The sequence below is a fragment of the Caretta caretta genome, chromosome 6, assembly GCF_965140235.1.
Source record: "Caretta caretta isolate rCarCar2 chromosome 6, rCarCar1.hap1, whole genome shotgun sequence".
Taxonomy (NCBI): domain Eukaryota; kingdom Metazoa; phylum Chordata; order Testudines; family Cheloniidae; genus Caretta; species Caretta caretta.
The window spans coordinates 82,337,127-82,361,219 of record NC_134211.1 but is presented as its reverse complement, the minus strand read 5'-3'; the positions used below and the strand labels follow the sequence as shown (position 1 = coordinate 82,361,219).

The window sequence follows — 24,093 nt, the reverse complement described above, 5'->3', positions numbered from 1 at the left end:
GGGAAGCCACGGAGAGGCTAATCAACATTCTGGAGCATCAGACAGATCTGTTGCATTCTCTCATTACACTGCAGAATGACCTGATTCGTGCCCGCCCCCCCCCATTGCAGCAAGTGCAGAATCCTTTCCCATGCACTCCCCAAACTCCCACTGCACATTCTTATAGGCTCGCTGCAAATTTTTCCATTCCTCAACAATCCACACCCCCAGACAGCTTGTCAAACGACAGCTGGCGTTACACACAGCTGTGAGGTATATGGGGCCCCCATCCTGTTCCCCACCATCACTCAGGATTGATATATGTGCATGTGGTGTTTGCTCTGTTTTTAAAATAAAAGCACACATTTTTCAAAAAGAAGCAAGCTTTATTTGTGTGTTCACAGTTCTGTACATGTCATCATAGCTACAAGTCAACCAGCACTTCATCTTCACTGAAATTACAGACAGAACCGCCAGGCAGGACAGCAAGTACTGATAACACTTCCTTTCCCAAGCACAGCAGCAAAGTTTAATTATTTTAATTTTCAAACTTTTCCCTCAAGGCATCCTGGATCCTAACTGCCACGTGTTGTGCCCCTCTAATAGCCCTGGTATCTGGCTGCTGCAACTCAGCAACCAGGCGTTCGGCCTCCACGCTCCACATGAATCAACCCTTCACCCTTCCCTCCTCACTCATTTCCTGTCTACTGTATGAACATCTCCAGCGCCCTTTCAAACGGCCAAATGCACATTCGATAGCCATTCTGCACCTACTCAGCCTGTTGTTGAAAGATTCCTTACTGACATCTCGGTTTCCAGTGTATGGCTTCATGAACCCTGGCATCAGTGGGTAAGCTGGGTCTCCCAGGATCACAATGGGCATTTCCACTTCCCTGACGGTAATCTGCTGGTCTGGAAAGAAAGTCCCCGCTTGCAGCTTTCTGTATAGGCCAGTGTTTTTAAAGATATGTGCGTCATGCACGTTTCTGGGCCATCCAGCATTAATATCAGTGAAACGCCCACGGTGATCCACTAGTGCCTGCAAAACCATGGCGAAGTACTCCTTATGATTTATGTACTCGGTGCCAAGGTGGGCTAGGGCAACAAGAGGGATGTACGTTTCATCTATCGTCCCACCACAGTTAGGGAAGCCCGTTTCTGAAAAGCCATCCAAAATGTCATTCACATTACCAAGAGTCACGGTCTTGTGCAGTAGGATGCGATTAATGACCTTGCACACTTGAGTTACCACGGCACTAACGGTCGAGCTCCTCACTCCAGACTGGTTCACAACAGACCGGAAGCTGTCCGGAGTCGCCAGCTTCCACAATGTGATGGCCACACTTCTCTACAGGGAGTGAAGCTCTCAGTCTGATGTCCTTGCGATGCAGATCTGGAAAAAGCTCAGCACACAGTTCCACGAAAGTAGCTCTCTGCGTCCAAAAGTTTTGAAGCCACTGGTCGTCATCCCAGACATGCATAACGATACGATCCCACCACTCTGAGCTAGTTTCTCGCGCCCAAAACCACCGTTCCACGGCGCTCGGCTCCTAAGTTAATGCCAAAAGCGATGGAATGCTGCTTATTTCAATTTCAGGCAGCTCATCAGGCATCTGACTGCAGCTCTCTTTGCAAGTTTAAGAACAGCTGCACTGCCACGCAGGATGTGCAAGTGACAGCTATCAGAGTAGCGGACAGCAGTGCAGGATCCATTCCTGCCTGTAGATGTGGCGGGGACAGCTGCCAGACAGCAGGGGGTTTTAAAAAATGCCACGAAAGAAACTAATGGGGCTGCTAGGACATGACGCAGTGCATCACAGGGCACTGAGCAGGGACCCAGAATGCCTTTGGCTCATGCCCCCTTTTCCACAAAACCTAACAAGAGAGCTGCACTGTGCGATAGCTGCCCTAGAGCGCTGCTCTCATTGGCAACAGAAGTGCTGCTAACATAAACACTCTCTGACACCTGAGGAATGAAGTGAGTACACAGACCAGTGCTTTACTTTCACCAGTTCCCTGTCACTGGCAAAACTTACAGTGCAAAAACTCTGCGAGTGTAGACAAACCCTTAGTTACCACACAGCGGACACTACCCAAGATGTGGAAGGATTCCCCTAGACTTGAACAGGAAATAATTTCAATATTTGGGCTCACCCTGTGTGACAATGTTTTGCAAATGTTGACTTTTAAGTGCAGATCTTAGTATCTTTCCTACATATGGACAAATTATGTCAGACATTGGCCAGAAATGGATGGTATCTAATGAACTATTCTGCCCCACCATCTCTGGGACATGCCAATCGAGTCAATGTTGTCCCCCAGTGCCAAGTAGTCCAGCTCAAACCTATACTAGTGGACAGCTATAATATTGGAATCGAAGCATGTGTGATTGTATTTCTGAAAGCATGACTATTTTTCATTCCTTTTTTATGCCAACAATATTTATCAACTGGATATACTCTCCTTTACCATGGCCCATCTTCTTCTACTAGAGACATAATTTTACTTGTATTTCTACCTTTCCTACCAGTGACTTGAAAGCTTCTCTGCACCCCAACGCACATGATATCTGCCAATGCCCATCTAAGGCCCCCACGTCCCTCCCTGGCACTCCTCCAGCTGTAACTGTGGATTTACACATATAACTGTTTCCATGCATGTTGACATTGAATTATATATACATTGTACGGGTCAAATTCTATGCTGGTTTAAGTGGGAAAAATTCCACTGAAGTCAATTGAGAAGCATCCATTGCCCCAGCAGAGAATTTGGCCCCATGTCTTTATTATAATCCTTGTTTTGTGAAAAATGTTGTGTTTGGAAAATGGAAACTCAAGAATATTTTAAATGAAATAAACTATTCTGGAAGTTTGTAATGTTGCTAAGTTACATTAGATAACGCACCTGTTAATTAAAAGGTATTTTATTAGTACCTTTCATTTCATATTAATAAGGTTTCCATTTCCCATTAAGATATAAAGGCAACGACATGCATAGAGATGGATTACAAATTTCCTGTGTAAACCCCACTCAGGGAATGGGGTATTCTGCTTCAAACAAGCCTTATCACTTTTCCCCTAAGTAATAACTTTCTAGTTTAGTTACCCATAGTCATAGAAAACCATGTTAGAATAAGGGGTTTATTCACACTGTAGATAAATGAAGTCAAAACAGAAGGGGCAGCATCTATTCTAACAACAAATGCATTTGTAAAATGTGCAAACACCACATAGCCAAAGGATTTCTAAGAGCTGAGGATATTAAGGTGTTACAAAAGAGATGTCAATAGTGCTGGCATTCACAAATAAGTGGGTGTATTATACTACGTTTTCAAAGCTTAGCTGCTTATGAGGCACATTTTCCCAGCCTTTTAACACTTATTTCAAAAAGTAACTCTCCAAAATAGCTATTGGATCCTATTATTCACCAACAGGAAGTGGTTAGTGTAAAGCTGAACTGTGACTGCTTCAATCTAAAATGTAATTAATGAGAGGCCTCAAGGTATCAGAGACAAAAGCCTGCTTACATGGAATATTTTCCAATAGAAAGAAACATAGGAACTGCCTGATTCAGCAGATAACATATAAAGTCATCATAGCCTGTCTTCCCTTTCCCCAATCAACTCACACAAAAATGCACAATTTTGTAGAACAATGAAATGTTCAGACTCTTTGTGCCCTTATCCGTTTTAACTTAGTTTTTTTTAATAGGATCTTTAAAAAAAAAAATCAGTAACATTCTGTTAATAAAATCTAATAACAGATCTATCTACCAGTCATAGCACATAGTAAGTTTAAAAATACCAGTTTTGCCAACCATTTATTCTTCTCAAATATACACCTAAAGTGGGCTTAAAATTACATCGTCACATTTTCTCCAACATTATTCTGAAAAAAACATTTCCCCTTGCAGGGAAGGGAAAAAAGAAAAGAAAAATCACTCACATACTAAAGAAAATCTATGAAATGTTTCACAGAAAAAGTTCTTAGGTTTTTCTTCTTAAACTAAACCCTGTGGTAGTCACAGAAAACATTCACAGGGTTTGGGTGTCCCCCCCAGCCCTTACAGGAAAAATGAAACAAATCTTTGGACCACAGGAAATAACACAAGTATTAGAAAATCCCAGTGGTCTGAGTGAAAATACTTTAGAAGGATCTGTGAGCCCTCTAAACGATGTTAAAGGACAACAGATGTTCATCCCCTCCAGCTTATTCTCAAGACTCACATATTCCAAAAGAGGTTTTATTTGTGAATACTTGGTTCAATACTCATATAAACAGAGATACTGAGGGTAATAGATAAATAAGGAAAGGGAGGCTGCATCTGCCCTCTACCTGCTGAAAAGAGAGCAGAAAACTCCCACTGTGTATGTGAAGATAATGGAAAAGTAAAGATCTTTGGGTACAGAAAATGGTATTTGTTTTTCTCTGCTATGTCTTATGATGTAAAACAGAATTCAGAAAATATAGTCTGATACGTGATTGTAAAGTTCTTTATGGTAGGGACTGTTTCTTTGTTGTATGTTGTACAGTGCACAGCACAGTGATTTCAACCTGTGGTCATCAGACAGTTGGGGGCCAGCAAACTATGTCCACGATAGGTTGCTGTTACCATAGAACGGTGGTTTTCAACCTGTAGTCCATGGATCCCTGGGGGCTTCAGACTATGTCTAAGATTTCCAAAGGGATCCACACCTCCATTCAAAATTTTTTAGGGGTCTGCAAATGAAAAAAGGTTGAAAAACACTGATCTAGTAGAATGGGGCCCTGGCCTGTAGGTACTGCTAAATTACCAAAATATTGTTAATAATAAAAACCCAGTTCATTATTAATTAATTCTGACACTACATCACAGACCCCATATTGCACCTTAGTGCCTAATGTCACTAAGATCCTTATTGAGAAATACTGACTGGTTCCAGTGGGAATCTTGCCCTACTTGGTCAGAAGGATGGTAACTTGATTCTTGATCCAGCCCCACTGAAATCAATGGGAGCTTTGCCATTAACTTCAATGGATGCAAGGTAAAGGTAGCACAATGAACATGGCTGTATAAAGGAAACAAACTATCTGAAGATCTCGACAGAGGCACAAAATCTTTGAGAAGAATAATAAAAGCAGTTGAAAAATGTCAATCAGCTGCTAATGATTGTTTAAAAAGCACTTTGAAGTGCTGTAGAAGTGTTACCTACATACATACATTATATACACACACACACACCCTTAAGGAAATAAAGAGGTTCTTGTCAAGTGTATCTTGAACTAGACCCCTTTTTCCATTTAAAGTTTGATTTTATATCTCTTTTTTAACTCTGTTACAAAAGGAAATAAAGCCTTAGATACACCAATTGGTAAAGGAACCCGATGGCTTTGTTTAATTAATTCCCAGGAATACCAGATACTGATTTAGTAAAAAGTTAGGTGGGTCAAGTTTTTTAAAGTAATTCAAAATTTTATTTCTGCTGTCAGATCTATCCTGATCCAGAAATGTGTTTCAGTCTGTTGCTAACTACTGTGCTGTCATTTCTGAAATACTTTTATTTGCACGGTATTGAACAGGTAGTTATTAAAATGCACACACTAGAACAATGTAACATACATAACAACATTAAAATGGTGTTTTTAAAAGGTTTCCATGCAGCTTGCAGACATTTCACTCTTGTGACATTTCCATTTAACCACCTTCCTCATTTTTGTGTAGTTTACCTTTTTGAAGTGAAAAGCTGCTATGGTGGGCTTCTTTGGTATTTTCCCCACCACAAAGATGTTAAATTTAATTATATTGCCGTCATTTATTACTGAGTTCAGCTATATTCACCTCTTGGACCAGATCCCGTGCTCCACTTAGGATTAAATCAAGAACTGCCTCTCCTCTTGTGGGTTCCAGAACTAGCTGCTCCAAGAAGCAGCCATTAATGGTTTCTAGAAATTTTATCTCTGCATCCTGTCCTGAAGTGACATGTATCAAGTTGAAATCCTCCATTATTATAGTGTTTTCTATTTTTAAAGCCTCTCTAATCTGCCTAAGCATTTCACAGTCACAATCACCATCCTGGTCAGGTGGTCGGTAGTATATTCCTATTGCTATATTCTTATTATTCAAGCATGGAATTTCTATCCATAGAGATTCTATGGTACTTCATTTAAGATTTGGTAGAATCATAGAATCATAGAATATCAGGATTGGAAGGGACCTCAGAATTCATTTAAGATTTTTACTAAATTTGACTCTATGCTTTCTTTCACATAGATAGTGCCACTCCCCCATCAGCGTGACCTAGTCTGTCATTCTCATATATTTTGTGCCCTGGTATCAGTGTCCCAATTGATTAATCATTTCACTACATTTCTGTGATGCGTCATTTAATACCAAGTATCAGAAGGGTGGCCGTGTTAGTCTGTAGCCACAAAAACAAAGAGGAGTCCGGTGGCACCTTAAAGACTAACAGATTTATTTGGGCATAAGCTTTCATCGGTAAAAAACCCGCTTCTTCAGATGTATGGCGTGAAAATTACAGATACAGGCATAAATACATATTGACACATGAAGAAAAGGAAGTGACTTTACAAGTGGAGAACCAATGTTGAAGGCCAATTCAGTCAGGGTGGATGTGGTCCACTCCCAATACTTGATGAGGTGGTGTCAATACTAAGAGAGGGAAAATTGTTTTTGTAGCGAGCCAGCCACTCCCAGTCCCTATAGGTCTCTGAAGGCTATGAGCTCCTTGCACCAAATGCACTCATACAGCACCTGTCCACAAGGCAAGTAATCATACAGGCTGAGCCAATGGAGCATCTTGCAAAGCAAACTCACCATATTTTACAGCAATCATATTAACCTTCAACCATAGGCACGGACTCCGTAGGCACTCCAGGTCTGGAGCACCCACGGGAAAAAAACAGTAGGTGCTCAGCCCCCACTGGCAGCCCCACAGATCAGCGCCCCCTGCCCACCAGTGGCCATGCCGATCAGCTCCTCCCCCACCATCCCACTGTGATCAGCTGTTCAAGCAGCGCGCAGGAGGTACTGGGGAGGGGGAAGAGTGGGGGCAGGAAGAGGTGGGGGGAGGGGGCGGAATGGGGCAGAGCAGGGGCGGGAAGAGGTGGGGTAGGTGTGGGGGCTTGGGAGAAGCGGTGGAGTGGAGGCAGAGCCTGGGGAAGGCTGGGGTGGAACAGGAAGAGGCGGAGTGGGGTCCTGGGGGAAGGGGTGAAGTGGGGGCAGGGATCAAGCATCCCCCGGAACTGAGGAAGTCAGCACCTATGCCTTCAACTCAGGATGGCACACCTGGGCCTTATGCTCCACAAAAGGAAATAAAAGTCTTTTACACTTAAACAACATAAAGGTACATTTAGAATTAGGCTCATACCAAACCAGGCTTTTTGGGTTAAGACAGAAAGAAGATCCATCTTCTCCTGTCCTAGATTCACCCATCCCTAGCTCCTGACAGAAGCAGCCAGCCATTTTTTACTGGCATGCTGGGCCCTAACTGGCCTCTGCCTGCTCTTGGCCCTTCTAGACACTAGAGGACCAAGTCTCACTATTTCCGCGTGCAGCTGATCTTGGGAGGCCTCTCTAGGCAACCCCTGGAGGTCTGAACTCACAGCACTTTTCTTCTTAAAAGGAGAGCTCCATAAAGCAGGGCACCACAAGGCAGCAGGGTCTTTGGCAGGGTATGCTTGTGACACAGGGATTCCACAACCTCCCTAGAAACCTGTTCCACTGCTTATGAAATATCAAATCCCGTAGTTGAAAGTAAACTACTGTGGTGAGGATAGCAAACAAAATATATTTTATGATGTTATGTCTTTAACTTACCATATGTATTGTTTTATAGTCAAATATTGCCTTTCCTATGTAGTGCCTTTCACTAATACTCAAAATTAAGTCATCCAGTAATTAATTCCAGTCATTTGTGTGAATTAGCCTGGCTCTACAGTAATTTCAGCAGCATTCAAAACTAATCATCAGTATGCACTGTATAATCAAAAAAAGTGCAAGTATCTATATAATGTAAAAGCCATAGTCGTGGTGCATCAACAGACTTACATTCATTAGCAGAAACAGTAATAGGAGGAAGATTCTTTTATCCATTAGTGATGACAAGGCATGTAATGCTAATTCGTTTTGATTTTAGTTTTGTTTTGAATATGGTTGCCCTTATATGCAAGGATAATTCTTTCAGTGACATGCTCACAAGGCCCTTTATGTATTATAAGTGTTTTAAACGGTTGATACCACTCTTTATTAAAAAAATCTAATTTCATCCACTACAGTGAGCATTAAACATTATTTACAAATATGCACAGGACAATCCTTCCATCAAGGCATTTAATTAAAAAGCATTTTGCATATTCTTTCGGAAACTATGTTTACAAGTTTTCCCAGGATACTGGTAGTTAACCGAAAGGTATTAAAGGTAGCTTAATAACAGCAGGACTAGAAAGAGTAAAACCTAGTGCTTTGGGTTTTTTTGTTTTTTTTTAAAAGAACATTATAAAAACCTAACTTGATCCCTCACACCAACCAAGGATGTGGAGAAACATAAAAAAACCCCAAAAAAACAGTCCTCTAATTGAATTCTGATAGTTCTAATCCTGAACTGGAAATGTCAGTAGCCACTCACAAACTTGCTAACATCAAGAGTGAAGATAATAAATACTAAATTTGGAAAGCCTGACATAGACTTTTTTCAATTTTAAAAACAACTTTGGAAATCCAAGCTTTGCATTGAGAGTTAACATGTCCTACAGTACTACGGTGATGAGAGCTCTACAAATGTTTACAGACATACACACATGCAGATAAATTAATATTACTCTGGTGGGTGCAACAGAAATGCCTATATAGAGATAAAACTTCTTACCAAACCAACAAGGCAAATAGTTATCAATGAAGTGACAAGAGGAAGCACACCATTAAGAGTTTAATTTTTGTAAAATATATCACTAGACAATTGCAAATGATTGGATACTTGTGTTTGAATAAAGGTACAATCCAAAAGCTGGAAATAACATGGCTACTGAAACAGCTACAATTTTACTTCTCTGCACTTTTTTCCAGGTACATAAATGAGAGCTAAGTTAAAAAAAATCAGTCATCTTAAAATACATTATTTTTCATATTTACAAAACTCCACTCAAGTCTGAGATTCAATTAATAATTTGAAGCAAAATTTTAAATTTCACTTTCAGTGCATATGTTTTAAGTGTGCCCAGGCTCAAAGAATGCCAAATTCTATTTTATGTCATATTATTTCAAGAGGAGAAAAGCGACAGGAACAATGGTGTAAACAAAGGGTGAAATCCTGGCCCTAGTGAAGTCAAAGGCAAAACTCCCATAAGGATACATATTTGAATGGTGTGAAATAGTCTTGACTATAAATTCAAACTTCTAATTGTAAATGGAAGCCTGTGCCACAGAATCATGTTTTTTCATCCATAGAAATTATATCAACCGAAAAATAAGAATCATAGGACACAAGACAATAAAAAACAAAAGAGGTCTTGCAGTCTGAAGATCGTATCTTTGTATAAACTAAAGATGTAACTACAGAAGCAAAGTTTCAGATCCTGCATTGTTACTTTGATTTGGGAACACATGCTTGTATGCAGCCATGAAATTAATTAATTTTTGTCATTTATTTCGCTTGCCAAGTTGAACTCAGATATGATAGGTCTTACAATGAAGACCTTGCTGTTACCTAGTTTTCAATCTAGGTTCAACATAACACAAAGCAGGCAAGTAATTTGCCTACAGGTCATATAGTCCATTATCCCATAAGTAGGAAATTACCTCATAACCCAATATAATCCAATAGGGAAGAAATTTGCTCTTGAACCATTAGGAAAAGTCATTACAGAATATGCAGATCATATTGTTTTTGAGGCTTAAGTGTAAATGTACACAAACATATGGTAATTACGTATTTTTTCCATTTGCTAATTAAGTCCTTGATGCTTTGCCCAATTTAAGACCATGTTGGCAATTTAACAAGAGCACCGAGGTCTGAATAAAAATGTACATAAATTGGGGAAATTGCAGATGCCCTCATCTTTTATACAGTTGTGAGCCAGGGACTATAATCCTCAACATGCCATGGTCCACTTTTGAGTCTTTCTGCTTGGATGAAGATGGCACATTGTATTCTGGGACTGCAGTTTCCACAGGCTGAACCTTCACATTAAAACTGAGGGAAACTCCATTGCTGAATGATGCACTGTGTCCTTGTTGTTCAAGGATATTAAAAATCAGCAGCGGACAACCATATAAAAATGTCACGTACCATCCATTTTCCTTCTGAATCCTTCAATCCATTTGAATGTAACCAAATGATGTCATGACAAATATAAAATAACAATACTTTCAAACTTTGTTTCCTAAACTTCAAAATAATTTTTTTACAAATACAATAGATAATCCATAGAGTTATGTACTTCTGCTTGTTCCACCACTGCTTACACCATCGAATCACTTTACTGTTAAGTTCTGATCACCGGTACCCGAGATGAGCACATCATGCTGGAGGAGTTGGCAATCTCCTTACTATTTCAGTAGCTATCCTTAGATAGGCTTTGGCCTGTAAAAACAAAAACATATCTATTACCTTTTGTTTTCTATATGAAATCAGAAGAAATATAAAAACTTCTGTTCATGCTATGATCTTACACACACATTCAGAGAAGTATTTCAATTTCAGTGTTGCCTTTTTGCTGGTGAAATAAAATAATAATAATTAAAACTTAAGTGTTAGTAAGTATCAAGGAAAAAATCAACTCCAAATTTGGTCAGTTATTTTTAAAATTCCAGTCCAAAACTCAGCTGAACAATCTGCCCTGTCCAGCAGGCAGTGCTTGTGTTCTTCCTGTGAAGGACCCCTTCGTCCCTGACAGAAAATGTTATTCCTCAAGTTTCTCTGTCCTGTCAAGTTGGTCGAGGTGCTGCATACACAATTTCAAACTTCAGACAAAAAACAAATAAAATACTAAAAAGCCAAGTAAATGACATCATTACGCACTGGGGTGCACTAAGGAGAATATGACAGTCAACAGGGATTAAAAATGAAAATACTTTTTAAAAGACCATTTTTCCAAGAGATTCAGGTGGATGTCCAAATGGACCAAATTCCAAGTGATTAATGACCACCCCAGTAAAGGTCAATCACACACCAACCTATGGTGTGATGGTGGAGTCCCTAACAAGGTAGATGATGTCAGAACATGGACGCTTACCAAAATAACACTCAAGGAGACAGTCTTATTATACGTACCAAGGTCCTTTTCCATTAACAACTTTAAAAGCCAACAGAGCCAGGTTCATTATCAAACTGATCATAGATTCATAGACTAAGTCCAGAAAGGACCAGAACTCTGACCTCTGACATAGCACAGACCACAGAGTTGGACCCAGTAATCCTTGTATAAAGCTCAATAACTGGTGTCTGAACTACAGCATATTTTAGAAAGACATTCAGTCTTGGTTTAAAGATTTCAAATAATGGAGAACCAACCAAGAGGGCTTGGTAAATTGTTCCAGTGATTTTACCTTCACTGTTAAAAATCTGCATCTTATTTCCACTTTGAATTCTTCAAGCCACTGGATTTTATTATGCCTTTGTCTGCTAGAATAGACCTCTCTGCTACTTAGCTTTTTTCCCCCTATTTAGATACTTATAGGTAGTGATCAAGTGACCTCTTAATTTTCTCACAATGAGCTTGCGTTTCTGGCCCACCCTACACTCCCGCTGTAATGGGAATTTTGCAGAGAATGTCTTGCCTGTTTTGTTAGAAAAGAAAGACATGGCTAGAAGGATCACCAATGTGTTACTCTCCCCGCCACCCGCACCCTCACCCACATGCTTCCAATACCTGGAGGCTACTCTCAGCCCCTCCATCCTTCTTTGTGCCATTCCCAGCCCCACTGCTTTACCACTGTGATATCAGGTGCACTTCTTGTTACTTAAGTGTTCATGTATCCATAGAACTGGCCCTCAAGCTTTGGGTACATAAGGAATGCAGGATCAAGGCCTTTATAAATAGTACACAAGGCACGTATAAGATAATCACAATTGATAAAATGAAGGGCCCCAGTGCTACAAAGACACATGATTAACTGTATTCTTGTGAGCAATCCCACTGAAGTCAATAGGACTACTTACGAGAGTAAAGTGACTCACTTACCTAAGTCTTTGCATGGTCAGCCTCAAGTGCAGTAGCAGTATGTTGACACTGCTAAGACTTGTTTAAAATAAGAACTACCAGGATGAACAACAGTATTTCCTATTCTGCAGTTCAGCTTGGAGGCAGCTTTTTCTTCTTTCAAAAGCAATTCAGAACATTAATACTGCCTAAGAGAGGTCCAAAAATGCAATTCTAATAATGTAATTATCATTAGCTTTTTTTCAAAAGACTAGCACCATTGATGTCGCTCATATTTCCTCCATATGCCCATTCTATAATGATAGTTTCTGTGGGTACTGGATAATGTAACTACATGAAACAGTAGCAGACTTCTCCAACCATTAATCTACCAATTTGTGCACTTATAAATCAGTGCTAAATCAAGGTGACAAATAGCTAACTGAAGAAACTCTACAAGAGATTCTGAAGAATTTAGTTCTGTTTAATCATTCCTACTACGTAGGAAATAAGTCTTGTGCTAGGAGTTACTTAACATTCTTCAACACATTGTCTTATTTGTACAGTTGTCATTTTGAAAAAGGCAAGCTATTTTTAAAAACAGAGTCCCAAATTATTGGGTACAATTCTTTTTACCATTTAGTACTATACATGCTTCAAAAATTCTTAGTTTACTCTATAAAGTGTTAAGATCTTTAACAAGAGAATGATTTAGGGTAATTTTATGATCAGCAAAACCAGCCACCACAACTCACTTTTATAGTCCCCAAAATATAGTACAGAAGAAAAGTATGGAGACTGCACAGTTATGATGCATTATTTTGCATATAATTATGATGTAACCCCATAAACCAATATTTTAATAAATTAATTTTCTACAATGTAGTTACAAGCAAGTCTGACATCACTGAGTGAAATAGAATGAAATGAAAATGTATTTAAAAACTTCTGTTCACAATTCACTAAGAAGTACAAACAGGAGGTATGTCATGGAGTTAAGTTATTTAAGTTAGACATAAGCCATCAGAATTATAAAGTCCCATTGCTGTACCACAACAGTCAAGTCTTCACTTTTCAATAAAATTCCCATCAAAGATTAGGGGCAATCCTGCTCCTCCTTATCCACAATATATATATAAAACCCAAGGCACTGCAGAAACGATGTTTCTACTTCCAGAGCAGGAGGAGTCAGGGCACGGCGTCCCAATAGAAGTAAAAAGGAGTACTTGTGGCACCTTAGAGACTAACAAATTTATGCATCCGATGAAGTGAGCTGTAGCTCACAAAAGCTTATGCTCTAATAAATTTGTTAGTCTCTAAGGTGCCACAAGTACTCCCTGTCTTTTTACGGATACACGGCTGCTACTCTGAAACCCAATAGAAGTAGACTATACATCCCTTTACAGGCTATGGTGACTAAAATTTCAAGGCCTTGAAACCCAATTCATTTTTGAAACTGGGTTTTCCAGACCCTGCTCAAGGTAAAAAAGGAAACAAAGATTTTCCCTCACGGGATTTTCACTAGCTTTTTTTTTTTTTTTTTTTTTAATGACAAAAACAGCAACTCAGCTAGTTTATGCAACCAAAACATGAATGTGTCCTAGAGTGGGGATTTTTCTAGAGAGCATTTTCCTCTTTTTCCACAAGGAGGGGCTGACTCATAGAAGCAGCTATCTTTGACTTGTCTGAACACAACTTTCTGATGGGGAGAAGTGCATAATCCAACCATCTGGCCCAACCATACTTCTGTGCAGCCTCTGCACTTACTATGTGCAGCTGTGGTCTTCCCTCTACTCAGGGAGAGTAGATCAATCATCTCCCTGCTAACCATGTGACTGAGACTGTGAAGAGAAGACATTTTTCAATTACCTATATACCAGTAATAGGAGTCTGAGTAACAAGCAAGGAGAACTGGGAATGCTTACTGATGAGAAGAAATTTGATATATCTGGCATTACTGAAATTCGGTGGGATGACTCGCATGATTGGAATGTTAAAATCACTGGTTATAACTGTTCAGAAAGGACACAGTGAGCAAAAAAGGTGTGTGTGGGAGGGCTGGCACTCTACATTAACACCATTACCTGTTTTAGGAGTTACTGATAACTCAGAGCCACAGGATTTTTCATGCACACAGATCAATGTGCAAACTAACAAAGTCCAGGAGGGTGAATAGTTGGAGGCCTGTTAGCAACCACTGAATCAAATCAGAGAACAGGATGATTTAATCCTTAAACATATGTCTGCAACGTGTAGAAAATTAAATTGTGTTGTGATGGAAGACTTCAGTTTAGGAGACATATGCTAGAGGTCTCAGAGTTTCTAAAAATGATAGATGATAATTTTCTAACACAAAATATATTGCACCCAACACAAGATAACTATATTTTGGGCCTCATTATGATGAATAAAGATGAATTAATCACCGAACTGGAAGCTGGTGGTTGCCTTGGGACCAGAGATCATGATCTGATTACATTCAATATGGGCAAAACGAGGAAATCCCCACCCGGAGTAGATTTATTTGGTGCTTCAAAGGGGTTAATTTCCGAAAGCTAATAATTATGAGTGAAAATGCTTGGGAGAACAAATTTTGACGGAAAAGTGACGAAAATTGGGAGTTCTTTAAGAAGACATTATTAGATGGCCAAACAGTCATGATTCCACAGTCAAGAAAACTTTGGCCAAATGCCCATCCTGATTCAGTGGTTAAGCGAAGGCAGCACTTAGAAATAAAAAAGCAATACATAACAAATGGAAAATGGGAGAAATAAATAGGAACTGATATAAATCAGAAGATATGAAGTGCAGAATACTGATAAGGGAAGCTTAAGACACAAGGGAAAAGTCCATGGCTGGCGGCGCCAAGGACAACAGAGAGCTTTTTACATATAACAAGAATAACAACAACAGAAATCCTAGCAGTGGTGCAGACCCATTCCTAAATGGAGATGATGATAATGATGATGCAGAAAAGACAGCAGTGTTCAATAAATATTTCATTTTTGTATTTGAAAGAAGCAGGATGATGTACTCATATCAGATGAAGATGATGAAATACTTTCCAGTCCACAGTAACTGAGAAGGATGTTTGAAGTATTTAGCTGCCAATTTCTAACAATTATAAGTCTGTCATTCTGACATTGACCCTGGGCAAGATAATGAAGATACTGATATGGGACTCAATTAGGGCTGTCAAGCAATTAAAAAAATTAATCATGATTAAATGCATGATTAAAAAAATGAATCGCAATTAATCGTGATGTTAAACAATAGAATACCATTTATTTAAATATTTTGGATGTTTTCTACATTTTCAAATATATTGATTTCAATTACAACACAGAATACAAAGTGTACAGTTCTCAATTTATATTTATTTTTGATTACAAGTATTTGCACTGTAAAAAGCAATAGTATTTTTCAATTCACCAACTACAAGTACTGTAGAACAATCATGAAAGTTGAACTTACAAATATAGAATTATGTACAAAAAAACCTGCATTCCAAAGTATAAATGTAAAACTTTGGAGCCTACAAGTCCAATCAGTCCTCCTTGTTCAGCGAATCGCTCAAACAAGTTTGTTTACATTTGCAGAAGATAATGCTGCCTGCCTCTTGTTGACAATGTCACCTGAAAGTGAGAAAGGCGTTTGCATGGCACTGATGTAGCTGGCATAGCAAGATATTTACATGTCAGATGCACTAAAGATTCATACATTCCTTCATGCTTCAACCACCATTCCAGAAGACATGCATCCATGCTGATAAGGATCCAAGGCAGTGTGGACCGACACATGTTCATTTTCATCATCATGAGTCAGCTGCCACCAGCAAAAGGTTGATTTTCTTTTTTGCTGGTTTGGGTTTGTAATTTCCACATCAGAGTGTTGCTCTTTTAAGACTTCTGAAAGCATGCTCCACACTTCATCCCTCTCAGATTTTGGAAGGCACTTCAGATTCTTAAATCTTGGGTTGGAGTGCTGTAGATATTTTTAGAAATTTCATATTGGTATCTTCTTTGCATTTTGTCAAATTTGCCATGAAAGTGTTCTTAAAATGAACAACATGTGCTGGTTCATCATTCGAGACTGCTATAACATGAAATATATGGCAGAATGAGGGTAAAACAGAGTAGGAGATATACTATTCTTCCCTCAAGGAGTTCAGTCACAAATTTAATTAATGAATTATTTTTTTAATGAGCATCACCAGCATGGAAGCATGTCCTTTGGAACAATGGCCGAAGCATATGAATCTTTAGCGCAGCCAGCACGTAAATATCTTGTGACGCCTGCTACAACAGTGCTATGCGAACACCTGTTCTCACTTTCAGGTGACATTGTAAACAAGAAGTGGGCAGCAGTATCTTTCTGCAAATGTAGACAAACTAGTGAGTCTGAGCGACTGGCTGAACAAGACGTAGGACAGATTGGATTCGCAGGCTCTAAAGTTTTACATTTTTATTTTTGAATGCAGGGTTTTTTGTACATAATTCTACATTTGTAAGTTCAACTTTCATGATAAAGAGATTGCACAACAGTACTTGTATTAAGTGAACTGAAAAATAAAATGTTTTGTTTTTTACAGTGCAAATATTTGTAATCAAAAATAAATATTAAGTGAGCACGTGTACACTTTGTATTCTGTGTTATAAATGAAATTGATATATTTGAAAATGTAAAAAAACATCCAAAATAGTTAATAAATTTCAATTGGTATTCTATTGTTTAACAGTGCGATTAATTGTGATTAATTTTTTTAATCGCGATTAATTTTTTTGAGTTAATCTCATGAGTTAACTGAAATTATTCAACAGCCGCAGACTCAATTAATAAAGAATTAAAGGTGAATAATACAATTAATGCTAGTAACATGGATTTATGGAAAACAGACCCTGTCAAACTATCTTTTTTTGATGAGCTTACAAGTTTGGTTGATAAAAGTAACTGCAAAGATGTAATAGATGTAGCTTTTTTGTAAGTCATTTGACTTAGTACCACATGACATTCTGATTAAAAAATTAGCACTGTACAATAGCCACAGAGCGCACACTGACTGGATTAAGAACTGGCTAACAGATCTTAAAAATAAGTTGTCAGTGGGGAATCAGCACTGAATGGAAGTGTTTCTAGTGGAGTTCCACAGGATTGGTACTAGTCAACATTTTCATCAATGATCTGGAACTAAATATAAAATTACTGCTGATAAAATTTGTGGATGACACAGATTGGAAGTGTGGTAAATAATGATGAGGACATGGCAGCCATATAGTGACACCTAGATCACTTGGTAAATGGGGCCCATTCAAACAAAATACAGCCAAATGCAAATCTATATATCTAAGAACCAGGAATGCAGGCCATACTCACAGAATGGTAGATCAGGAATTGGCAACTTTTGGCAGGCGGCCCACCAGGGTAAGCCCCATGGCGGGCCGGGCCGGTTTGTTTACCTGCTGCATCCGCAAGTTCGGCCGATCGTGGCTCCCACTGGCCGCGGTTCGCCGCTCCACGCCAATGGGGGCTGCGGGAAGTGGCGGTCAGTACACTGAAAAGCTGTACACTGAAAAGCAGCGACTCTCAAGAGGATTTAGAGGTCATAATGAATAAGCCACTCAACATGAGCCTCCCGTGTGATGCTGTGCTGAAAAGGGCTAATATGATGCTTAGATGTATAAACAAGGGACAAGTGAGTAAGAGCAGGCAGGTGATTTTATCTCTGCATATGCCACTGGTGAAACTGATACTGGAATACTGTGTTCAATTCTGGGCTCCGCATTTTTAAAAATGATGCTGGAAAACTGGAGAGGGTGAAGAGAAGGGCCACAACAATTATTCGAAAGCTAAAGAAAATGGATTACAGTGACAAATTCAACGAGCTCAATTGGTTTAGCTTTTGAGAGACTTAAAGAGATTAATCTGTTCAACTTCTCAAAAAGCAGCATGAGAGGTGACTTGATTACAGTTTATAAGTACCTTCACAGGGAGAAAATACCAGGTACTGAAAGGCTCTTTAATCTAGCAGAGAAGGGCACAACAAGAACAAGCGGTTGGAAGCAGACACCAGACAAATTCAAACTACAAATCAAGCCCAAATTCTGCACAGTGAGAGGGATTAACCCCTGGAAAAAACTACCAATGGAAGCAGTGTATTCTGTATCCCTTGATGTCTTCAAATCAAGCCTGCATGCCTTTCTGAAAGATATGCTTTAGCCAAACACAAATTATGCTTAAGTGAAACAAAAGTTATTGGACTCAATTACCAGGATAAGTGGGTGAAATGTAATATCCTGTGATATAAAGAAGGTCAGACTAGATGACCTTATGGTTCCTTCTGACCTTAAACTACACAAATCTATGACCCAGAGGACCGGGTATATACATCTTATCACTGGGAGGAATGTGTGATGTGCGTAAAAAGACACTAGGCTTTGAGGTGAATGTACACATCCCAGTGTGCCTTTGGCCCCTTTAAAACCGGGAGCGATAGACACGTGGCACATGACTTGGAATAAGCATGTGACCTACAGGAAGCCAGACATAAGGCTTCCTGCCTCTTACACAGGGGCAGGCACCAGATGGGAGAGACTCAAGATTAAGGAAGGTCAAATGTGGAACTCTCCACAGCAGTTAATAAAGGGCTATCAGGAGATGTGCCCTCCCCACTTCCCACCTGTGCAAAGCAGGAAAGGTCTGGTATGTAGTGTTTTGTTTTATTCAGAGCTTTTTTTCATCTTCAGTTTATTAATGAACCAACCAGGGATGTGGATCTAAATTCTAACATTTCAACTTTATTTGCGCTGCCTCAGCTGATAATGATTTACACAGTGGCCAGAGAGTTGTGCAGAACACAGATCCATAGCTCATAACCCTGCCTAGGGATAGCATGGAACACTACGCTTCCCCATCCCTAGATGTAGCAGCCATTGCTTGGCCATGTGTGTCCAGGTCCTATGAGATGATAACCCTTCACCATAGACACAACTCAGTTCCTGTGGACTGAACCAGGATTTGGGCAGTAAACATCAATATACACATACCAATGAATGGAACATAAAACTGTTGGTCACTTTTTAACAACACATTTCAGTTTTAAAAGATTTCAGAAATGCAAGATTAATTGTCCTACATCAAGGTTAGAGAACAGTTTAATTAGGTGATTTGACCTAGACTTGTTTCCTCCAAAGTGATTAAAAAGTGAAATCTCTATCTTGGTGAGAAATTCAGTCGTTCATCCAAAGCTAATAAAATGGCAGTAACACAAACAACATATGTGAAAAGTCTAAACAGGATTTCCAATTATCAATACTCCCTTCATTACACAAACTCAACTCTACATATATTGAACTTTTTCTCCTATTCATGATCTTTTTAATGTGCCATCTGTAGACTTGAATAATACGGCTGAGTTCAGTTGTTTATTCTCTCATTACTAAGCAACAGAAGATGGCTTGCAACAAAAATAGAAACTTTTTTCTTTTTGGGTGGAAAGGGCATGGAGAGAGGAAGAGGATTTTGAGTTCGTATCTATCACTCACAGCTACCTTCCTATTAATACAAAATGATTAATCTTTAGAGATTATAGTTTTTCCTTTGTTATTTGGAGGCTCTCTAATAGGAATTAGTTTATAGTCCTTCTTTCTGAAAGCAAGCAGTTCATCTGTGGAAATTAAAAAAAAAAAAAAAAAACCCAACAATTTCAAATATATCAATAACTTACTGGATAGTTACTTGGAGGTCAAAAACTCCTTCCTTTTGCTTGTGGGGCTGAGGGGAGCAGAAGAGCACAAGAAGGAGCAGAAATGCTTTGAAAACAGAAAGAGGGTGTGTGTAAGTAGAGCCTAAGTAGCACAGTCCCTTCTTCACCAATGCTGTGCGGCCTGGGCTCTGTCAGTATTTATTTTACAGGAGGGAGGAGATATATTGCAAGGGAGAAGTGTTGAGGAGTTGTCACTCTACTTCTACACACACACACACACACCCCTCGAAACCTGGCATATAATACTGCCAGACAAAAAAAGCGAAATTCCAGCTTTAGATTTTGTTATGTAACCACTCCCCCTCTTTGGGGAGATGGGTACAGGAATGGTGAGCAGATAAATGGCAACAAAGTTCCTGAATCAGCAGAAGCAAGATGTATGGAAAAGTGTGGAGGGTTTCCTTCAGGAAAAGGAGTGAAATTTCCTGCGTATCTTTGAACTATGTGCAAATGAAAGACACACACAAGGATCGATTTAAACAGCAGGCTGCAACTCTACTAACTTAACAATGGAGAGGGGCACTATCGACCCACCCTCTCTCACATACTAGGCATTTAATTGGGTCCAGTGCAGAGTTTCTAGACTCCCACCATATACTCAGGGTAGACCCTCTTCAGTTTACCAACAGGACTCAACTAACTTCCAATCCTCATGCCCTCCCTCACACAAGAGGGGAAGAGAATGCCAAAGGAGACCTTGGTCTGCAAAGACTTTAGGTCTCACCTTCTCCTTACAGGCAAAAGGTCCCAGGTCTCATTTACCTCTGGGAGCGGTTTTTTTTTTTTTTTTAGCCTGTATCTGCACTGGCACATTCGGGGTGCCAGTAATTAGTGTGGTCACACCTTCACCCCACAGTCTGTTATGTATTTCATGCCTAATCCAATTCCTAAAGTCTCCAAGCCAAATGCCAGACCCTCTGTCCAGCAAGGGCACTCTATCACATCTAAAAATTCAGGCACATGATACCAGATGTCCCTGAGCCACCCCATGTCCAAAGATGACTCTGACAACCTCACAGTTCATGCTCTTCCAAGCCCTAACCCCATGGGCTGGTTTGACCACGCCTTGCCATACTCACCTTGCAAATATTTCTGACCGAATTAATCTCATGCTCTGTCAGTCTACTCCATCCCATGCCCCTCTGAATCCTAATTCACAAATTTACCCCAAGGCAGGCCCCCAGATCATTTCCCCTGAGCTGAGCAATCAGGATATTAGATGGATGTAGTTCAGACATCTACAAGAGCAGAAGAGGCATGAGCTGATCTGACAACATGCCCCTTCTCCCAAACCATTGCAGGTGGATAGCCTCACACCTGAAGCTCAGCTGTAACACATGCCAAGCTGACCGTCCGCTTATAGGTCATATTTCAGTCCGATTTACTTGCCTGCAGCCTCTGAGAGTTGAAAACCCTCCAGTGCTGTGAACAGCGCTGCACCCATCCTAAAAGAACGAATGCCATAATTTGCCAGATTGGGATCCAAATGGGCTAATGCCTCCCCCATTACCACAGCAAATGGTACCTAGTCAGAGGTATAAAGGGCCTTGCTCCTGCATCCACATGGTTATCACAAACTGTTTTACTGGACATACCTGTTCATACAAGCATTCTCTTAGCTCTTCTGTGGCTCCTTTTCTGGATTGATAGGGTTGTAAATACCTTAATTTTCAAGGGCACTGCTCCTTGTTTAAGTTGCACATCTACCAATTTGAGGGCACTCCTGGAGCTGTCCCCTTGACACCAGCACACCCTCACTAACCCTGAAGGCACTGAAAACAGCAATGACAAATGCAGCTTTAAACAAATCCACATGCACCCCAATGTAGGTAAAGCTTCCAATCACTGAAACAAATGCTTTATGGTTATGGGGTGCCTGAAACCTATGCAGCATCCCTCTCCTCTGGACCATCCCTCCAAAAGCTTCCTTAGTAAGAATTTTCCACATGTGTTAGTAAATCCTGCCAGCGTGCAACAAAATGACAGGCCAGCAATGCTGCTACAAGTTGGCGAAAATTTTTGAACCAATAGTTTATTCATTAAAAAAAATGCAGTTTTAATCAATTTGCAAATTTGATCTAATTAGTTTTTGAGAAAACCTTTATGCATGTCAGCAAAACTGTGAGTCCATATCAACCTGCCCCTTTATAACCTTTTGCCCAGTGGTTTGGGCACTTGCCAGGGATGTAGCAGACCCAGGTTTGAATCCTCACTAGATATCCCTCGCTCCAGGTGAGCATCCCTAGCCACCAAGCTATCAGCTGATTTGGGGTGGGTTGCTCTCAGTCTCTTGTGTTGAAGCTGTTCCACTACATATAAATAGAAATATTCATTGTTCCAAACAGCGAGTGAGCGAGAACAACTTCATAGCCTGGGAGGTAGATCTGGATTCAAATCCCTCCAATGAATCAGGCAGAGAAGATTTGAATCCACATCTCCTACCTTCTAGGTGAGTGCCTTAATCACCCAGGCTATACAGTTGTTCTCACTCACTCTCTCTTTGGCTCAATGAATATTGATTTACACACAGTGCAACAGCTTCAACAAGACAGAGAGTGACACACTCCAAAATAGTCTATAGTCTGGTGGTTAGGATGCTCACCTATGAGGGGGCAATATCTAGTGGAGATTCAAACCTAGGTCTACCACATCCCAAGCAAGTTCCCTAACAGTTGGCCTACAGAGGACACGGATGGATGGACAGACGGACACACAATCCCTTTTCTAATTTGCTTATGTGGAAAAAGTTTTGTCATTTTCAGAATCTTATGAATATTTTTTGATTTTTTTGGCTTGCTGGACAAGCCAAAAAAATCAGTTATTTGCCCACCTCTAAAGGTGACTCACTATAGCCAATGATGCCAATCTACAATGCACCAAAGACACCGCATAATTCACCACCTGAAACTCAGGGATGTACTAAACATACGGAAGGCTTCCTCAATGCTAATCTATGAACTCAACAAAACTAGCCTCATAAACCCGTAATGTCCTTGGGGCAATGGAATTTTCCACCAATCCTAAAGCCGTCAGGAGCCATGGTTCCACAAACTGTGAGGCATCACCTGTGGGTCTTGGCGGCAAACAGCACTAGGTTCTGTAATCGGTCATCCTGAAACTGAGATAGAGCATGGACAATCCCATTATCAACACCAGAAACATGTACTACACAGAAAATATGTTAAACAAACAGCAGTGCAATACAAATGCCCTTACCAGCCACATTACTTCGTTGACTCTGAATTAATGTGAATCTCTGCCTGTTTGTCAGACTAAAATCAAAACCATTTAATTCCTCACCCCAAATAGTGACAGCCACCAATATCAGAAAAAACTTAATAGAAGTAATCTCTTATTATACTATGCTTTGACCACTCTTCAGGCCACCTCTATGCACACCAATTCCCTTGGTAATGAACTCCAAAACCAATTTTCCCAGAGGCGTCAGACAGTCCCCGTAATGCTGATCCTAGCATTCAATTGGGTCACTGAACTGATAACCCATTAAACTGCTATAAGAACGCTTCCCCTAATCCAAATCGACCTTACTTCTTTTGGTCATCCTGACAAAGCGATGAGGATTCTTGGCTCCAGAAGTGTCAGCCACCACATGGGCACAAAAGGCTCTAGCCAAGGCCACTGCCCTACATGCAAAATTTAAATGTCCCAATAGTTACTTATTTCTGTTTTAGAGTGGCTTTCGTAGAACTTTTGATTGTCCTTATCTACACCTTTACCTTACCTAAGCTGTCTCTGGGTATCCATGATACACACTGTTTTGAATCCAATTCAGTTCCCAAGTATGTTAACTGTGCTGGGCCTTCTGCCTTTTCTGAGGCCAGTGAGACCCCAAGCACTCGGTCATCTCCAGAAATGCTCTCAACAGGCAGCTGTGCTCTACTGATCATATTTTCTGCCAAGAGGAAGTCACTGAAACAGTGAACTGCCTTGGGTGCAAGCTCGTTTCCCTCAGATCTGACCATTCCAATGTCATGCTTAACCTTTCAAAGGCTGAACATGATGTGGAGCAAGGGCATGGCCTTGTCAAAACAGTAATATTCCTCAAACTGAAGACCGAACCAGTTACTATTTTTGTAATGAACACAGAGTAATGTTGTATTTTGCTACCTGTGTCCTTATGCTGCATTCCTGAACCATGGCTACTGCTGCATCAAATGAGGACTATCAAAGTGAACATAATTGAGGGTCAATACTGTC

The 24,093-nt window shown here is 40.0% G+C and overlaps 1 protein-coding gene across 3 annotated transcripts in view; it reads right to left on the bottom strand.

Moving 5' to 3' along the window:
* Positions 1-8,889: 8,889 nt before the first annotated feature.
* The window catches only part of NUBPL (NUBP iron-sulfur cluster assembly factor, mitochondrial), a 156,420-nt gene continuing 141,216 nt past the window's right edge, over positions 8,890-24,093 (bottom strand). For 2 of the 3 annotated variants that reach the window (XM_048854229.2, XM_048854231.2), the window contains one exon: positions 19,814-19,921. In XM_048854229.2, the coding sequence (XP_048710186.1) occupies positions 19,844-19,921 (78 nt within the window). In that variant the 3' untranslated portion in view covers positions 19,814-19,843. Of the gene's footprint in view, positions 10,556-19,813; positions 19,922-24,093 lie in introns of those variants that run through there. The other variant, XM_048854230.2, reaches the window with a different exon arrangement.